Genomic DNA, 18,564 nt, shown 5'->3' on the forward strand with positions numbered 1-18,564 from the left:
CTGGCCTAGTTTAAAAGAAAATGTGAACCACAAACCGAGTTAGTAAAAAATTGCAAGCAATTACCACTGGAAAAAAATCGTTGCCTCGATGTGTGAGTGTTTCCGGGGTACCAAAGTCAGGTAACTGTTTACTAGTTCAGTTATTGATACAAGAAAGGCATAGCAATGTGTGCAGAAGGTTCAAAAAGCTAAATTAGTTTGTTGAGGTTCTTGGCTTGAAGCTATAGAAAAGCAATACGCCTACAATTTAGACCAGATGTAGGCCTATATTTGCTTCATTTCTACTGGCGGTAGGCTACAGGAATAAAGGCACTGGTCTAAAGGTAAAGGACATGTAACCTACCCCAAATCTGGTTACATACACAGTTAACAATTGAAAGGAATAAGAGACATTATCAAAAAAAGTGAGTTGTGAAAAGAAAGTGATAATAGAGCAATGTATATGATACTGGGTACAATTTACAATGATGGCTACTGGCAATATACTGGTACAGTGTGATGGTAAATACAAGGTATCTGTTATTGGTGATTTCTATCCTCACACATGTTGCCCCAAATAAAGTCTTTGGGTTTGTTCCTTTTAGTTTTTTTATTGTGAATAATTGCGTGTTGTCCTTAGTTTTTATTAGGGCTAATAAGGTGATAACATTCCTCATCTATTTTTGTTGTTTTTAGCCACTAGGCCGAGCGTAGAGTGCAGCTCCCCAGGTTGCCCACTGGTCGGCGCTGTTCACCACTAAATGCGTCGACTGGGGGGCTAAGCGTTGATTTTGCATTCTCTGTAGCATGTTTTTAAGATGAGATCAAATACGGTGAATCTTTAATTATCCTGTTGGAGAAGCTGTTTTTTTTTATACACGCCAATCAAAGAGCAGTTGGCATGGATTTTAAAATAAGAAAAGAAAAAGAAAAAAGAATGTTAGGTATGGAATATATTTTAGCACATTCAATATTGGATCCGCTGATAATATATTGGACATTAACACTGTTAGATGTAAGTCTATATTTTCAGGAATGGGCTAGAATATCTAATGAGGTTTAGCCTATGTGACTATTAAAACAGAATATAGTAACCAATGTGCTCAATAATGAGCTATTCTGTTGTATGTAAGCCTGTTATTTATTATTAATGTGAGATGATTGAAACATTTGATTTTATGCTGTCATTTTGGGGTTATATTCGCTGGAAAAAATAGAATAAGGTCGATTCTGATTTAATAAAAATGCATAAATAAAGAATAACGAAGACAAACGTAATAGTTTTGGGAATGAGGGTTTGTCCCTCTAATTCGTCCTCCTGAAAACGTCGATTGGTGACACGGCCAACACTTTAATTGCTCCCATTGATTGATAGTATAAAAACACAACAATGCCGCCTCATAGCCCGGGTGGTTTCCCCCCTATAAGAAAACTGGCTGGGTGAATCTTGTGTGTGTGTGTGTGCGTGCGCGTGCGCGCGCACCTTGGCCAATGGAACCAGATCCTCCCTGCAGTGCGTAAGAGCGCGATTTAGGATTTAACCAAGTCTTTGCTGCGGGGCTGGCTGCAGTCTTCACCAGAGCCCGACGGCCCGAGAGCCTTTCAACAATGCCAGTGTAGTTTTCACACCACTTTGGATTCAGACTGCCTCGGTTTTTGTTTTTGTTTTTGCGAATCAAATAAAACAAACTCACGCGTTCCCTCTCGAAGTATGACTGGAGTATTCGACCGGAGGATTCCGAGTGTAAAAACTACAGATTTCCAGAGCTCCTTTCAAATCTCCACCATGCACCATCCGTCTCAGGAATCTCCTACTTTACCCGAGTCCACCACCACGGATTCTGGCTACTACAGTCCCGCCGGTGGAGTCCCTCACGGTTACTGCTCGCCCAGCTCCACCTCGTACGGGAAGCCTCTTAATGCCTACCAGTACCAGTACCCGGGTGTAAATGGATCCGCTGGAAATTACTCGACAAAGTCCTACACTGATTACAGCTCGTACACGACCCCCGCCTACCACCAGTATGCTGGGACTTACAGCAGAGTGCAAGCCCAGCCGAGTCCACAAGGTAAGGCCTGCTCACTACCCCATAATAGTAATATATAGAGCAGATTAGTAGTGCATAGTCACATATACTTACTGAATAACCGAATTGTCAAATGTCATCTTGTTTTATAACGTATTTACAATTTTAATTTCTTTCAAACAAATCCGAAACTGCAACCTAAAGCTAAACAAAGATTTAAATGGTCATAAATGTCATTTGAAACCACGTCATTCAATGTGATTTTTAATTAGCGATTACTTACGAGAATACACGTGGTTTTCTTTTATTTGCCAGCAAAGAAAATGGTTCATGAAATTGGATTTTCTTGCAATTTAAGCGACACAGGCGACAACACCCACACACAAAAAGACAAGTGTACTTTGTAATGAGCACACATGCTTATTCTTGTTTTGATTATTTTAATAGAAAAAGAGATAAGCGAGCCTGAGGTAAGGATGGTGAACGGCAAGCCGAAGAAAGTGAGGAAACCCCGGACAATCTACTCCAGCTTCCAGCTGGCCGCCCTGCAGAGGCGGTTTCAGAACACACAGTATCTGGCGCTGCCGGAGAGAGCCGAGCTGGCTGCCTCGCTAGGACTCACACAAACACAGGTAGGATTTTAGAGGATTTTTTAAACTTAAAACATTTTCATTATTTTAAAGGTTTTATAATGCCTCTTCGTTTTAAATGGTAACCGGTTTGGTGTGCTTTGTTTCTGTGCGCATTTACGCGCCGTGTCTCCTCCGAATCCATTGTTTCTGAGGTTACATTTGAGATATTAATGCTTCTGTTTTTTGTTATGTTTTTCAGGTCAAAATTTGGTTCCAGAATAGGAGATCCAAACTGAAGAAGATTATGAAAAACGGCGAGCTTCCACCGGAGCACAGCCCCAGCTCCAGCGACCCGATGGTGTGCAACTCTCCACAGTCTCCGGCCGTTTGGGACACACAGGGCCCCTCCAGGCCGCACAGCCTGCAGCCACAGAACATCAACACGACGGCTTCTAACTTTTTGGAAAACTCGGGGTCATGGTACACCTCAGCCGGCAGCTCAATGACTGGCCACCTGCAGACCCCCAACTCGATACAGCACTCGTTGGCTCTTGGAGCGGGGACGTTATATTGAAAAAAAAAACCCCTGTTGTTCATTTCAAATCTTTTTTTTTTTCTCCTTCTATGGGACTCGTGTTCAAATTTCAGAGGAATATGCAATGTATTTGATGGCAGTCATAGAAGAAACGTGTAAAATGTGTAAATGTGTGCATGTAATTTATTGCATTTTGGAAGACTATTAAACGTTTAAATGGACAATGGAACTTTGAAACCTCCGGCCTCACTGCAGTCTCTTGTTATTTTAACCCTCAGTTATTTACACTGAAAATCACGACGAAGACTCACAGACATGAATAATGCTCGTGAGCCTCAGGTGACATTTCCACACAACGTTGTAAATCACAGCTGCTCCGTATTGAGATGGATCCAGAATATGTCGTAAATCTTTGTAGTTATCATTCGTCATATCACCCACAATTTATACTTGGTCTGTGGATTATTATTATTAGTTTTTTCTTTTCTTTTTTTTTTTTTTAGATATTTTTAAAATATTACGCAGACAAACTTAACAATGGTTTTGGACATGGGGATGAAAAAAAATGTGCCTTTTATTTTCCCTTTTATAACTGGGCTCATATTTGAATCTACATTTGCGATTGTGAAGAATTACAGAACAAATGTAAGACTTTATTAAACAGACCTTAAGCAAAAATGGTTTCTTGTAAATACATTTTTAGAAAACGGCCAGTGTGTACCACTGTAAGGTTTAACCTATAATTACATATACCTTCATTTAATACAGTTGTTTCTTGGACTGGATTAATAATGGCCTATTTCTGCAAAATATTCGTATTATTTATAGTATTTTAGACTAATAGGGTGCCTGTAGAAGTCAGTGGCTAATTTCATCATACTTATTTACACAACCTGGTTTAGGGGGATGCTTTGTATCCTAATATTGTTATAATAATTCCTATTTCCAAATTAACCCAAATCTTTCCAATAATCCCACCGTATTTTGCTGTGTATTTTCCCTCATATTTAACGTTCTGAAATCGTTGGGTTATTATTATTATTATTATTAATATTATTATTAGCCTACACTATTCACTACTGCCTCTGATTACCACGCACCAGAATGATCACCTTGTTTTATCAGTCATGACCTATTGTATTTAAGTGGAGAACCTGATTGAGCCTTTCAGCTGGTTCCAGCTCGTCTGCAGAGAAAATGCCTGCTTCTCGCAGCAGACAGTCTGCAGTCGCTCTCGCCTCGTGTCCCCTACAATTAGCCGCTTTGAATGGCAGAGAGGAGGCGAGGGGGGCGGCACGGAGATCTGAGACAATCCGCATTCCTGTGGGGGTAGACCGGCTCCAGAGCTCTGCCACTCCCGGCCGCAGCCCACCTTCCGGGTGAAATAAAAAAAATAGAAAAGGAAAATCCTTCACAATTTCACCGTGTTATTATCAAGCAGTAATAGCAGCGCCGCCGCTGCAAAAAAAAAAACGCTAAATAAACCAAGCATGCATGGGTAACATCCGGGGTTTTAAAATTGATCTAATATTGTGCCCGGTCATATGCACAAAGATTATACGTACGTTTTTCTTCAAACGAACATGTTGCACAAAAGTCCTCCATTCTCCTTTCTCTCTCTCTCTCTCTCTCTCTCTGCACTGCATCTGATACACACACACTGACCCATGCATGGTACCATTTCCACCTGACACAGAATCCTCTTCCTCTTCCTGATTGCTGCATATACTCCTGTACTGAATGCACACACACACGCACGTACGCGCGCTCACAAACAGGAGCAAACAGAAAATGCGCTTCTTAATCTTAAACGCCACCGTTGTTTTCATCTTAATTTCTGTTGAAGGCTAAACGGTAGTCTCTTAATTACAATGCGAACAGGTCACTGAGAAATTTGGATTTTTCCCATTGCACGTGCAAGCTCTCAAGAACACTCAGGCGCTCGCACAACCTCGTGCACACTTATGCCTTTATATCTCTCATACACACACAGACACACACACGTACATCACTACTATCCCTCGCTATCCATCTTTCTCTCTCTCTCTCTTTCTGTCTCTCTCACACACACAGACACGCACACGCACACATACACACACACACACACACACACACACACACGCTGGTGGTGCCATTATATCGAGAGCCCCCGTTTATTTCCCACTGAACATTTTCCACTCAGCTAGTTTCCCCCCGTTTTGCAAATCGAGTCTAAATAATGACAGTTAGCTTTACTGGACAGCTTCAACTGTAACACTCCACAATAATTATTCTCCAGGATTAGAGCCTCCATTATCATAATCTGGACATTGACAATTACCTATAATTTGCAAAGATGCGCTTGGTTCTTGATTGCAGAGGGCTTTTTTTTCAAGCTCGCCATCACTAAACAGTGACAGTAATAACAGCTAATTTTGCAGGCAATATATAAGAGCTTACCGGGGTGTGCAAACACTTCCCCACCTGGATTTGCTTATTCAACCACCAGCAGTAAAACCGTGCAGAGCTTTTTTTTGGTTATCTATGTTAGAGAAGCGGAGAAAGGTAAGGATGGGTCTTATATTTTCTGTCCTGTGACTATACCTGATCTTAGAGGAGGACACTCTTGCTGAATACTCTTCTTCTTAATCGTGTAGTCGAGATGGGAGAGAGAAATGGAAACATTTGGCATTTTCCTGAAACTCGGATTCCTTTTTTTTATTTGTTGGAGAGGACATTTGTGGATGTGTTTCTGAGGGTACCGCTGAGGTGTAACGTGGTGATGTGTGAGATCTTGTCAGATGCTGTATGGAGCTTTTATATGAGAAGCCTGCTGGATAGGGCATCAGCTACTGCTGATAGAGCTCACAGAGCAAGAAGTGACACATTCCTCTCTGCACTCCCCACCCCCTGTCACTCTGCTGCACTTTACATCTATCCATCTATCCATCTATCTATCTATCTATCTATCTATCTATCTATTCAAACTCATCTGATATAGCTCATCAAAGCCTTTTTCCCATTAATTTGCAAAACACGATGAAAGGTGCCAGGTCTTGGAGATGAATAACCCTGCTGTGTATTTTTGAGCTTTTGTTGATGTTTGCTCGACTGCTGCTTCGGGCTCCATGCAGCCTGCAGATCATGGCCCAGGAGCAGATAGGCCCCAGTCTGGGGGCCCAGGTATCAGGCTGAATGTGCGCCAGTGGGACATCCGCGACTTGACAGCTGCATGAAGCTTTTCAGCGTTGTAATTTCAGATAATATTCCGACCGCTCACTCTTCTCAGCAATTTGTATGTGAATAACCGAATAATTTCCCCCTTTTGTTCCTTCTGTGCTACCTCAAATCCAAATAAAGATGCCTTTTAGTATTAAAAGTGGTAGAAAATTACAGGTAATTATCTTTGACGGTAAAAACGCTGTAATCAGCGGGCTACATCAAAAATTACCCTAATTATGCCTGCATTTATGAGAATGGGGGGGAAAAAAAAGCCTCACTTGGATAAAAACCCACAAATTGTCCCAAATATCTCCTTCATATTGAACGCCGCTGCAGCTGGCTGCTTTGTTCAACATCCATCCCGTGGAGCTTGGCATTTAACGGCCTGCATTAGGACGGAGAGAAGGGAGAAAACATTTTGTCAATACTTCTAATAATTGAGGGTGAAATGACAAGATAAGCTGGACCTGGAGCAAATGTCTTTCGAGGTGAATGTAGGCAGCAGCGGGGCAGGGTAAGTTCATTTCCTCCGGTGTTGAGTGCATTTGATAAATCTATACACTGTGGCGTTCCTACTCAGCCATGCACTGTGCGCTTTGGCTTTATTTAAAATGTTTACTCTGATGAAATGGACTTTTCACTGAGCACTGTGTCATTATCTTACGTATCGTCTGTTAGAAGCTCGTACACATCAAGGGGACATGAAATGAGCCTGTTAAAATGTAATGTTGGCCCAATAGGAAGCATAAAAATGGCTGAAATGCATTTATGAAATCATTCAACATCAGGCATCTGTTTTGAGTCACGGTTTACTCAATCTGACAAAACATAAAAAGTGTATGTACAGCTAAAATCGCAGATTATATTTACAGACAGACAATTTGCTTGGTTTTGCATGTTGGAGAAACAACCAAAAAATAGCAGGCAGGAGTCCACCGTGGCGAAAGGCTCTGGGCGCCACAGCGCATGAAGAGTGTAAGCAGTCTTTGCCCAAAGTGGCTAAAATGTCACTGGTAATATTTGGTATAATTGACGTTCAGATGTTGACATGAAATAAAGCATAACAAATATGCGAGCCCACTGAACAGTCATGTACGCTAAAAAAAAGAAAAAAGAAAAGTTAGTTCCCTTGTTTGTGTCATCACACCTAGGCTTGGCTGCGTTTTTATCCTTCAGCAGAGGAGTAGCCGAGTTTTTTTTTCCCTCCACTCCAGCATCCAGTCTCTGCGCTGACACAAATTGTAGGCTACGTTGGAAACTGCATGGCGGAGATCCGGAGGCCTCCAGACAGCTCACTGACCTTCTTGTCTCATCAGTCTATCTCTGCATTGAATCTTGATGTGGAGAGGAATACCAGTGAGAGTAGCCGGGCATGTAGCTGTTGGCCGGCATGTTTACTCCTTTGGAAGAGGCCGAGACGTCCCATATTGGAGGGATGGTCGGGGAGCGCGGGGAGAGGGACATGGAGCCCGGCATAGGGTCGCTCTCGTGCGGGTTGCCGCCTTGCTTGAGCAGCTTCTTAAACTTTGACCTTTTATTCTGGAACCAAATCTTTACCTGTAGGAGAGAAGTGGAGGACGTGCATAATGTGGGTTAGTTTCTGTAAGTTTTTTGGTAGCCTATTGCATTTAGTGTTAAATAGAAATGTCAAAACAAAAACACACAACCAAAGAATATAGACCTAATATTAATATTACTATGGTAATCCTTATTATAATTCTATAAATAACGGTTTCCCAGAGTTAATGTAAAACCCAGACAGTGTAAAGTCCCCCTCACACCTGGGTTTGTGTCAGTCCTAGAGAGGCAGCCAGCTCCGCGCGCTCCGGTAAGGCGAGGTACTGTGTTTGCTGGAAACGGTGGTTCAGTGCTTGAAGCTGCAAACTGGAATAAATTGTCCGAGGTTTGCGAATCTTCTTGCCTTTACCATTAAAACGAATTTCCCCGTTTTCAATCACCGTCGTTTTCTGCTGCTCTGCAACAAAAACAACCAATGTTAGTATTCAAAACCACAGGAATGGCACATCTGCATTTGTGTGAAGGAAAACACAAACGCGCCTAAACAGCTGAGTGAAGGTGAATGGAACAGAACGCGCCGAATGAAACCGTCTAAAAAAAATGAAAATTCAGGCCGATAAACGTTGAGATCTCACATTGCCTTTAAGCGCCGTGGCAGCCACACTCCTCATACGCTGTCATATTTAGGATATTACTGGTAATGACATGTCAATTAAATGCTAATTACAACAGTCAAGGCGTGCGCGCTGCCTAATTTTCACGAGTAGTTGGTGAGGATTGCACGGTCGTGATGATCACAGCCCGGGCATTAAAAACGGGTTTTGTGGGAAGTGAGGGAAGAGCAAAACAGACTGGGACGGTAGCAGGCTGGATCTCGAATTATCCTGTTCCGTTTACGCACGATTTTCTTCGATGTAATCGCCCACCGACGCTTGAAAGATCATTCGTCCGAATTTGGAGTGGCCGGTGACATGTGCATGACACCAACCCTGGCAGGGAGAAAGGTTTGATTCCCAGTACTACTAAAAAAAAAAAGAAGGTTTGCGCTAACGGTACTGGTCCCGGGAATGGACATGCCGCGGTGCATTTTCCGCTTGCCTGGTGAAAAGAGGGTCTCTTACCTGTGCCGTCTAACCTTGTCTGTCCTCCCGTGTTGTTGTGATAGGATGGCAGGTACGGGCTGTGGTGCGGATGGCTCACGTAGGGGTAGGGTAGCGACCTGTTGTAGGTGTTGGTCCCGGTGTACGCGGTGTTGTCGTGCTGGTGGTGAGCGTGTGAGCCGGAGTGGAGACAGTGCAGCGGGTAGTGGCCGCTGGCCATCGACGGGGAGCTCTGCTGTGAGTGCGACTGCTGCCCAAACTCCATGAAAGCAGACTTGGACGAGTCCTGAGCCTCCAGACCGTCAGCCATCGTAGTCATGGTCATCATCGAATTTTCTGCCTTGAGAGCACTCACCCCCCTCTCTCTCTCAAGACCAAATCGGCTTTCTCTCTCTCGCTGTGCTGTTGTCTCTCTCCCCCTCTCCACCGCGAACAGATATTGTCCTATTAATACCCGTTTTTTTCTCCCAGAGGCGTCTTTATTTCCCCCCTTGTCGTGTGATATGCTCACTCAAAGTGGCGGAAGGTAGGCATAAGTTAAGGGAGAGATTTTAAGGTGGATTCTGTTAAAATTGAGCCCTTGCTTCCAGACTTGATGCAGACACTACAAGTAAAATGGTTTGTCTCCAAAGGGCAGCGCCTCCCGATTGGTCATCCAACCCAACGTCATCAGTGCTCTGCGCTTCACGGAGACTTGAGCTGGAGTTAACCCACCTTACCAGCTCCCACCACAACTATGGAGGAAATGATATATGGTGGGAAAGACGCATAATTCCTACAGACAAGCTTCACACAGTAAAACCAACACTTTTGGAATTGCCGAGTCGATTTTTTTTTTTTTTTACCCAAACCCCTCGAATTTCGCACAACGCGCAACATATAGCATGCACTTTGATTTAGTCGATGAGCAGCAGTTTATGTGCCTCTTTTCCTCAGCCTTTAACTCCTCCTCTCCTCAGGAATTAATAACTTATAAGCATCTTACAAGCATCCGACTTTTTTTAACAATATTAATTTCAAAATTGATTTTCAAACTAAATTCTAATACATTATTTACAAGTTAGCCAGGAAATATCAATCTTCACAAGTTATGTATTGTTGTTTAGAAGGATAATATATTTTGTATACATTTTATTAACGATACAAAGTGTAGAATTATCCCAGTTGTACTTTAAATACATTTTTAAATATTCATTTTTTTAAAGACACTATACTTAGGCTATGATTAGTAGTGAAGGGATCTGTTTTATATTAAGGAAGCCTCTGAAACAGGTGGAATGGCCTGAACAACTCTACTATTTTTTAAATTTACAAATAAGAACTTTTAATTTTGAATAAGAATAAGTATTTATTGCAGTGTAGCATTTGCTTTGATGTTGTCAAATGAGCAGCCCCCCCCCCCCCCCCCCCCCCCCCCCCCCGCTCTGAAAGTAGGCTAACACATATTATAACTGTTCGTTTTCCCTGGGGCTAGTGACCATATGATTAAAGATCTTCAGACAATTGAAAATACAGTACATGTGACACATCAAATAACAATATGCCCGAGGTACAATAGGTTATTTTGCACATAGAAGGATGGATACCGTGATAAACTGACAGTGTCTTTTATGCTGTAATATGAGGCCCTCCTCAATATATGTAAATTATACAGTTTGCCTGTGAGGGCTTCGATGTTCGATTCGCATATAAGAATGAAATGCTATTTCCGCTTCCAATAACGCAATAGGTATTCAAATCATGTTTTGCAGCACTTTCAGCAGTTTTTTTTTGCCGCAATGTAGCATTCAGCGATTTCACCCAAAAAAAGGGCGATGAAAAATAATTATGGTTGCAATCAAGTTACTACAAAAACCTATTTGATTAGCGGCCACACTTTACTCAAATTGCAGCTATAAAATTAAGAACAATTCGCCTGTAATAATTATGGACCGGATCTATTTTGGGAGGGTGGAATAAAAGTGGATATAGCATAAATTATCCCCTAATTATACGCCAGTGTCGCCTCAATTATCCTCTTATCAAAAATGGTTGTCTAAATGCAGCGTTTAGTTTCAATTTTCTCCTTTTCTGTAACAAGAACTTGGTACCTTGCTATTATCGTCAGCTACGGTTGTTATTTACTTTGTGGGATTTAAAAGTGCACAACCCAGCCGGATAATCATTTTACAGCAGCGGACCAAGAGAGGAGCACAGAGGCAGGGATGCGAGCAGCAAGACATCCAGACGGACATTCTTTACGCTTCCAGTCTTAGATTCATTCCAATTTTGTAAAAAAAAAAAAAAATCAGGGTTTTTCTTTGTCGTCAGGAGGGCTACAGGTAAGAGCTTCCTTTTGAATGCTGACACTGATGAATGATTTGCATAGCCTCTGATATTTCTGCCTTTAAGGCGCACAGTAGTGTGGCCGTGCAGACCTCGCAGGAGTCAGCACACCTTGGTCACCCCTCAGTGATCTAACATAGAGGCCAATTCCCCTGCCCGTGTTCCACTTGGACACGCAGAAGAGAAACCAGATCCTATACCTTTTCTAATCGCCTTTGAGTGCTACTACAAAGACATGCATGCTCTGCAGTGATGTTAGTTGCTTCCCCGCGGGCTAAAATCTCCGGGCTCGATCAAAATGAGACATCTCCATTCTCCAGGGGTTTTGTTTTTTGTAGCTTCATCTGCGTGCCATTGCAGGATTACTCTTGGTGTCAAACTCTTGGTGTCCCGCAGGCGTGATGGGAGGCTTTTCTAGGCATACTGAGATTAAGTGAAGTGGCGAAAGGACGGAATTGTTTGAATAGAGAGAACATGACATGCTCGACCTTGGTTCTTTTGAGATGTTTAAGATTTAGCCTATGGCGTGCATGCTGACAACCGAGTCTGATTGCAAGGCACAAGAAGAAACCTCCGGCCTATACAGGACGAAATTCATAAATCCTCATTACGTTTCCTTTGAAATCCATCGTGCAAAATCTTTTGAAATTTCGAGACATTCTGCCCTTAACGTATGCTCCACCTGCGGTATCATGCCCCCAGTTGTGCTCTGCCCTATTAGGAGTTCATAGCCTTATAGTAGAGAGAAATTATTTTATATTTCACTTCACAAAATGAACAGCGTTCAGCTGCAAATCTAGAAATCACTTTGTCCCTAAGTAGATGATTGACCTTCAGCACAATCAATGGCCGTGGTGGTTTAACAGAAGTGGTCTTTATTTCCATCTTTCTTATAAACGCTGATGAATGACTCTCTAAAATCACTCCAGGCCTGGGATTTCCCTGACATCCACTGTCCGTGCCGGGACACATGAAAACAGAATATTTTACGTTGCGTTAGTTGGTGTAACCAGACGTTATTTTGGCACTGCCAGTTTAAATATTATTAAGACGGAATTGGCCATTTTAGGTTCTTTACGCACATGGCCAATAGCATGGTATCTTTATGCTCAAATTAGCACTAGAACAGTTTGAAAATATGTAAAATATGAGTAGTTCCTTCTCTTCTCTCTTTTCCTCTCCCTAAATCCGTGTCAGTGACTGTTTTTAACTCCACACGTCTTTTCTTGTCTATCTGGGCACATGTGGTAATCATATGTGAGCGTTAACACGGAGTTCCAGCAAGACACAGGTCATAATTGTAGCGAGTGGCTGGGCGTTTGTGGTCGGTCCCTAACAGCTATTGACTGGCTAGCATGGAAAGCCTCCTCCTTGGCTGCTCAGGGTCCAAGCGGTTTGGGGACGCTGAGGCTTGTCACTGCAGACAGAGACCGGGAGGCACTTAAACAACATGTCTCCCTTCTCCGCAGCGCAAAGCCACTGGCTCTTCACAGACAGCAAGGCGTCGACGGCTCACTGCTGTGTGAATGGCGGGAAGTGGCGAGGGGAAGCGCAGATGCGTACACAGCCACACAGCTGTCAGTATAACATGGTTCTTTGTTACTAGATTCAGAGGGCGCACCCCCCCCCCCCCCCCCCCCCCCCCCCCCCCCCCCCCCCCACACCCACCACCACCACCCCCCCCTTCACACTCACAAACACACACATACACATAATGATCAGCCTTTAGTGCTCCAGTAGAATTCATCCGTGCCCTAATGGTGGTACGCCGCTTTTACGCACAGAAATTGCGCACAGCGTACTAATGCAAACCCACTTATGCAAAGCTTTGATGTGTTTTGTAAAAGCGTGTAACTGCACCAAGAAAAATTAGTGCGGTTTTGTCATAAAGAAAACCATGCACTCCCCGCCAGACGACTGTTTATAAGTTTTGCATCATAAATTAGGATTGCATTATCTCTCCAGTAAATAGCAAAATTGGCATATGCATAGCCCCAGGTGCAGGCGAGGGCCTTCAGATGGACCCAGAGTAGCGTGTTGGTAGTGGACTTAAATGACCACAAATAAGCAAAGGCCTGCACCACTGACTCTTCACAGCCTCTCGTAGACTAATGGATTTAATTTGGCTCGACTGAAACTGCACTGGTCCCGTTCAGGCCCCGAGTCCTAATTAAGACTGCTTGTTTCTCTTGTCGCCTTCTCTCGCTGCATGTTTAGGTTCAGCTGAGTGATTGCATCGCTCGGTTTCTGGCATCAATCATATGGTTTTTATATGCTGTCATTTTTTTCTGAAATAATGAAAAGATTCGTAGGCCAATAAACCAGGTCATTTAGTGAAGTGTAACAATAGATAATCCTGATCTGCAAAAGGCTTTGGAAATGAAAACAATGTCTTTAAATGTAGACAGCAAACAGAGAACTAGCTAAGGGGCACTTGTTGTCTTATGTTGGCAGTTTTAAGCCCAGAATATCTAAATGGCCTACCGATATATATATATATATATATATATATATATATATATATATATTTGTATCAATGTTAGGCTCAATGTTGCTGGTTAATATTTGTCTTTAAGACCTGATGAAAACGCCTAACTCTATGATCCTGCGTACCAAGTCAATAACAAAGAAGCTATAGCCAAAAAGTTGATCTGGATTTAATGTTGGTGACAAATAAGACTGTAGAGCCGGGGCTTGCATTGGTCCCCCTTTTTCTCTCTCTCTCGACTTAATACGCGACATTATTAGGTCTGACAGCACAGTGGTCGGTCTTGAAGGAGAGGATTTGGTCGATAGATGACAGACAGGAAGGCCAGCAATCATGTGCTCTTTTTTTATCAGAATGTACTGTTCGATGCCGTTTATCCCTGATGATAGAAAATTGCTCTGTTGCCAGGACGCTGCCGCCGAAATAGGGAGCAGGAGCAACATTTCCATTTTGCTGCTTGAAAGCCATTGAAATGAATTAGTAGAAATGAAAAAAAAAGAGGAAAAATGAAAAAAGAAACCCCTGGTAAACAAAGGAGAGCAAACAAAGATACCATTTTCTTTTGCCGAGAATCCACCCTCCTCATTTCCCCCGTTGTTTTTTCCTCTTTCCTGCAACAGAGTGAGGTTTTTTTTTTACTTCAACAGTTGCAAATCACATGCTTGGCTTCTAATGTAGTTCCAGGCCCGAGCCTACTTCAAAGACAATAATTTATTTCCCAACCTCCTGGAATAATTAGAGCGCCTTTTCATCTGTCGTGACCGAGAGTAAAAGAGAGAGAGAAAGAGTGAGGGAGAGACAGAGAGAGAGAGAAATTAAGAAAGAATACTTGACGACGAGGAGCATTAAACAAACTCCTGAAATGTTTAATCATTAGGCAGAAATAAATAGTAACCTGTCACAGTGGGGAAAAAAAACGGAATGTTAAAGAGCGAAATGTGGGTTCATCTGAATGTAGAAAGCGTTCGGACTTCATCACACATATCTCCAATTTTGATAACTTTACTAGTCGGCAATTATTGCACGCTCTTTGCTTTTAATATTTGTGTTTCTCAAGCATTTTGCGTCGCAACATTATTCTAGTTAGTTATTCTTGATGTTTATGTTGCTGCTGTTGTTCTCGCTGCAATCCCCAATGCGTTTACAGTGTTTAAATATTGTATTTGGCATTTTGCTGTAGACACTGTTGTATTACGAATAACAAAGGCCTTAACATTTGAAACATGAATATAGTAGACATCTATTAAACAAGCATAATGTCAGGATGGAGGATATTTTAGGATCTCTTAGGAGGATTTTTTCGTTAATGTAATCTGATGCTGGACTCTGAGGATTGAGGATTAATCTAAGGATTATTTGTATTTATTATTTGTTATTTATCCTGTGGCTAGGCCATCATCAGTACACGGGAGAGGGGTGACTGTCTGTGTTCGAGCAGGCAGGTGGTTAAAAACCTCCCCACAGTACTCTGGGCGCGCCTCCAGTGCGCACCACACGGTGCATGGAGACTAATAGATGGAGAAATGCCACCCGAAGCACTGGATTAAAGTGAACCCTTAAAATAGCATTTAGCCTATTTAATTGTGCAAAGATACTACATGTTCCCACCGTAACTGTGTCAGTCCTTTAAAACATAGGCTGGTGTGATAAACTCTCTGGATTTTTAATGCGCTGTGGTAGCAAGCTATAATCTCAAAATGCAGTATTTACTAAATAAGAAATAAATGAATACACGTGTGGTATTAAAGACCTAAATAAATAAATGAATTGAGTTAAATGCTTTGTAAGACCTGCGTGGACTGATGTAAGCACATTTTTATGGGATAAGCCTGCATAAACATGTAAATATAATCTTTATAATAATGAAGATAATAATGACAATGAGACTTTGGAATTTGGTGCATTTGATGAAAAAATAAAGCCTCCATCTTGACCACTTAAAATATCACCTGAATCTGTTAATAATGCAAATGCAACCAGATGAACATCATTAAAGAGGAATAAACACTGAGAAAGGCTGCAAATCTCTCCATGGACCGCTTTGAAATGGAACTAGAGAAAATATAGACTGCTATTGAGCTTATAAGGATTAATGTGCGTGTGAAAATACTGAAAAATCCTGTTGGTGGGAATATTTTGTATGCGTCTCTCACATGAAGACACCCACACCCACACATACTCAATGCACACAACATTAATACTGTGTGTGTGTGTGTGTGTGTGTGTGTGTGTGTGTGTCACCAAAGTCCTCCTGGCTCTCATGCAGGAATGAATGCATCACTAGAGGAAGTGCTGCACACAATAGCCAACACAGACTGCAAAATAAAAGAGCTTGAAATTTAAGAGCACAATGTGAAGTGAAGTGGAAAACAAAGTGAAGAGAAAGGGAGTCACACCTGGTGAAATGTGGTGGTGGTGGACGAGGTGCTGCATGGGTTCTCTCGAGCTGTGAGTTGTAGGAGTTTGTCAGGTGATAGCTGTGGACCTTTGTCTGCTGCACCTTAAGACACTCCTACCTGAAACTGGATTTCAGATCAGGCTGGGTTTTGGTTTGGTCTTGTGCTTTGCCCTCTCAAGTCCTCGTCTCGCTCACAGAAAGTTGGAATAACTTGGAGTAAATGTTGTGTGGTATTTGTGCAAAGCCTACATTTTCACCAAGAGTAGGTCTGTAATGGAAAGATTCCGAGTTCCGTTTTGCATTGAAAAAAAGAGAAAATAAGGAAGCATTCCTCTATCCGCTGGATGTCTGAAACTGAACATGAATATTTGTCTAGTTAGTTAAAGTGCTTAGATCTAACAAATGTTCTGTTTCAAAGGAAAGGCTCCTTTGAAAAGACACCTCAGATCCCATAGTAATACATTTTCTTTGTTCCAATTGAACTCTACCCTGTACAATAATCTAAAAGCTGATCCATTGTTGCTTTTATAAAGACTGAGATGAATAAACATATGTTTAACATACTGTATGTACTGTACTCATAAACAATTAAATAACCTATCCTTTTCTCACATCTCCCATACTCACTGTTAATATTCTTACTACTATTATTAATCCTATTGTTATTATTATTAGCTGGCTCTTGTTTATTTTGGTGCTTTTGTTATTGTTGCTGCTGCTGCTATTATCATAATCATCATCATTGCATTCATCACATCTCCAGTTCATTTTAAAGTGTTGTAATCTTGCATTTGTTATTACACTGCAGCTAACTATTGAAGATATCCCGTAATTACAGCTATATGGAGAACAGGAAAACTAGGAATATTAGAAATGCAGAACAATTATTACAGCATTGTTATTGTAGGTTTAAAAAAAGCATTATGTCAAAATGCACTCATCACTGACAACACATAATGCCTTGTAATAATGCCACAAGATAATATCAGCTTAAATACACAATAAATTGGCTACACTGGGGTGCACATGTAACGCAGAGGAAGGCCATTCACATAACTTTTCTTTTTACTCAAAGTCTGTTTCACAGCTAAAAACTGTACATAAAATGATTATTATTTAAAATGTTCAGAAGAAACTCTTTAACATTTTTCAGTAAATCAATCCAATTATTTTGACAAAATCAGATCAATTCAATAGGCCTTTTTTTTAATCTTTGTGACGTACATGAGAAATGTTTCAATTTTGAAATTATTAAGGTTTATGAGTCAAACCAGGACCATAAACATCACTTAAATATAATATATGAATATACAACATAAGCTTCCTCACAGAATCCTATAAACTGCTGTGAAACACTTATCAGCCGGACAGTCCAGGGTCCTCTTAGTTAAAAAACCCAGATCACAGATCAGCGTAATGATTTGGCCAGCTTTATAATATCATAGTTATTAATTTGCTGGCTGGAAAGCTCTTAGAACCTCTTCTTTCATTTGCTATGAACTGACAGATTCGAGTGGAGGGATTTTTAGGACTTAGTCCATTTTGGTGAAGTGAAGGTAGCCAATTATTGTCATCATTGCCCTTGAAAAGGCATTACGCCTCACCTGATGGCTCACTCAATCAAAGAGACTGAATGGGCGATTAACAGATGACTTATGACCTTAATCCATCTCCTTCTGTTTCATGTTGCAAACTTTCTTATTTTTGACATCTAACCTTGGGCATCAGAATGTCAGATTCTGGGTTTGGGACCTTGAACGTTGCCTTCTGTCAGTATTGTTTGACAGAAGACAGTGTAGTTGTTAGATGTGTAAATTAATGTACAGCATGTGTCTGCAATTATAACTTCTCCTATGAAGACACAGTTTATTACAAATGTGTTTTACTATGTTTTTCACTTTTTCTGCTTACAACACCGTTATAGTGTTATAAACCATTTATTAATTGTGTATGTATTGTGTATAGATGGTATATATGGGGACTTCATTTAAATTGTCACCATTTAAGGTAAGGTCTTAAATAGACACAATGTGGTGTCTATTTAAGACACCAATGTGGTGTCAGAGAGTTTAAAATCAACCCAAAATAAGAAATAACCATCTTTGCACCATTATACCTGATACTACTGGATGGCCCTGCACTTTGAATTCAATTACACCTGTTTTCTCTGGTGTGTTCCAGGCCTGGCATTAGCAGCTTCTTCACCTGGGTATCATCATCAGGCATCGTGTCCTAGCGACAGACTTTTTCACTCATTCTTTACCAGCTGACTAATTAAAAGGAGTACTAAACAAGTGAATATACTGCGTCATGTTTTTTCAGCAAAATGTGAAATTGATTTTTTGGGAAATGCTTATGAATAACTTTTTTCTCTTTGTCTCCCTGGCTTTTCCATCACGCCCACCTTCCTCTCATGTTCTC

The 18,564-nt window shown here is 41.5% G+C and overlaps 2 protein-coding genes across 2 annotated transcripts; one reads left to right on the plus strand and one right to left on the minus strand.

The window, feature by feature from the left end:
• The first annotated feature begins 1,480 nt into the window (after positions 1-1,480).
• dlx5a (distal-less homeobox 5a) lies at positions 1,481-3,350 on the plus strand. Its single transcript, XM_034892754.1, has 3 exons — positions 1,481-2,048; positions 2,454-2,638; positions 2,838-3,350. The coding sequence occupies exons 1-3, from the start codon at positions 1,691-1,693 to the stop codon at positions 3,150-3,152; spliced, it is 858 nt and encodes a 285-aa protein (XP_034748645.1). The 5' UTR covers positions 1,481-1,690; the 3' UTR covers positions 3,153-3,350.
• Positions 3,351-7,109: 3,759 nt separating this feature from the next.
• On the minus strand, positions 7,110-9,868 carry dlx6a (distal-less homeobox 6a). The gene is made up of 3 exons (XM_034892860.1): positions 8,954-9,868; positions 8,096-8,289; positions 7,110-7,871 (listed from the first exon to the last, which is right to left on the minus strand). The coding sequence occupies exons 1-3, from the start codon at positions 9,258-9,260 to the stop codon at positions 7,632-7,634; spliced, it is 741 nt and encodes a 246-aa protein (XP_034748751.1). The 5' UTR covers positions 9,261-9,868; the 3' UTR covers positions 7,110-7,631.
• Between the last annotated feature and the right edge of the window lie 8,696 nt (positions 9,869-18,564).

Source organism: Etheostoma cragini, chromosome 14, assembly GCF_013103735.1.
Source record: "Etheostoma cragini isolate CJK2018 chromosome 14, CSU_Ecrag_1.0, whole genome shotgun sequence".
In the NCBI taxonomy this organism is placed as follows: domain Eukaryota; kingdom Metazoa; phylum Chordata; class Actinopteri; order Perciformes; family Percidae; genus Etheostoma; species Etheostoma cragini.

Excerpts from the sequence above, each read along its gene's own strand:
- dlx6a (XM_034892860.1), bottom strand. The coding sequence starts at position 9,260 with ATGATGACCATGACTACGATGGCTGACGGTCTGGAGGCTCAGGACTCG. Across the intron at positions 8,290-8,953 it reads GACAAGGTTAGACGGCACAG|AGCAGCAGAAAACGACGGTG; the intron begins GTAAGAGACCCT and ends TTTTTGTTGCAG. Across the intron at positions 7,872-8,095 it reads TAGGACTGACACAAACCCAG|GTAAAGATTTGGTTCCAGAA; the intron begins GTGTGAGGGGGA and ends TCTCTCCTACAG.
- dlx5a (XM_034892754.1), top strand. The coding sequence starts at position 1,691 with ATGACTGGAGTATTCGACCGGAGGATTCCGAGTGTAAAAACTACAGAT. Across the intron at positions 2,049-2,453 it reads AGCCCAGCCGAGTCCACAAG|AAAAAGAGATAAGCGAGCCT; the intron begins GTAAGGCCTGCT and ends TTATTTTAATAG. Across the intron at positions 2,639-2,837 it reads TAGGACTCACACAAACACAG|GTCAAAATTTGGTTCCAGAA; the intron begins GTAGGATTTTAG and ends TATGTTTTTCAG.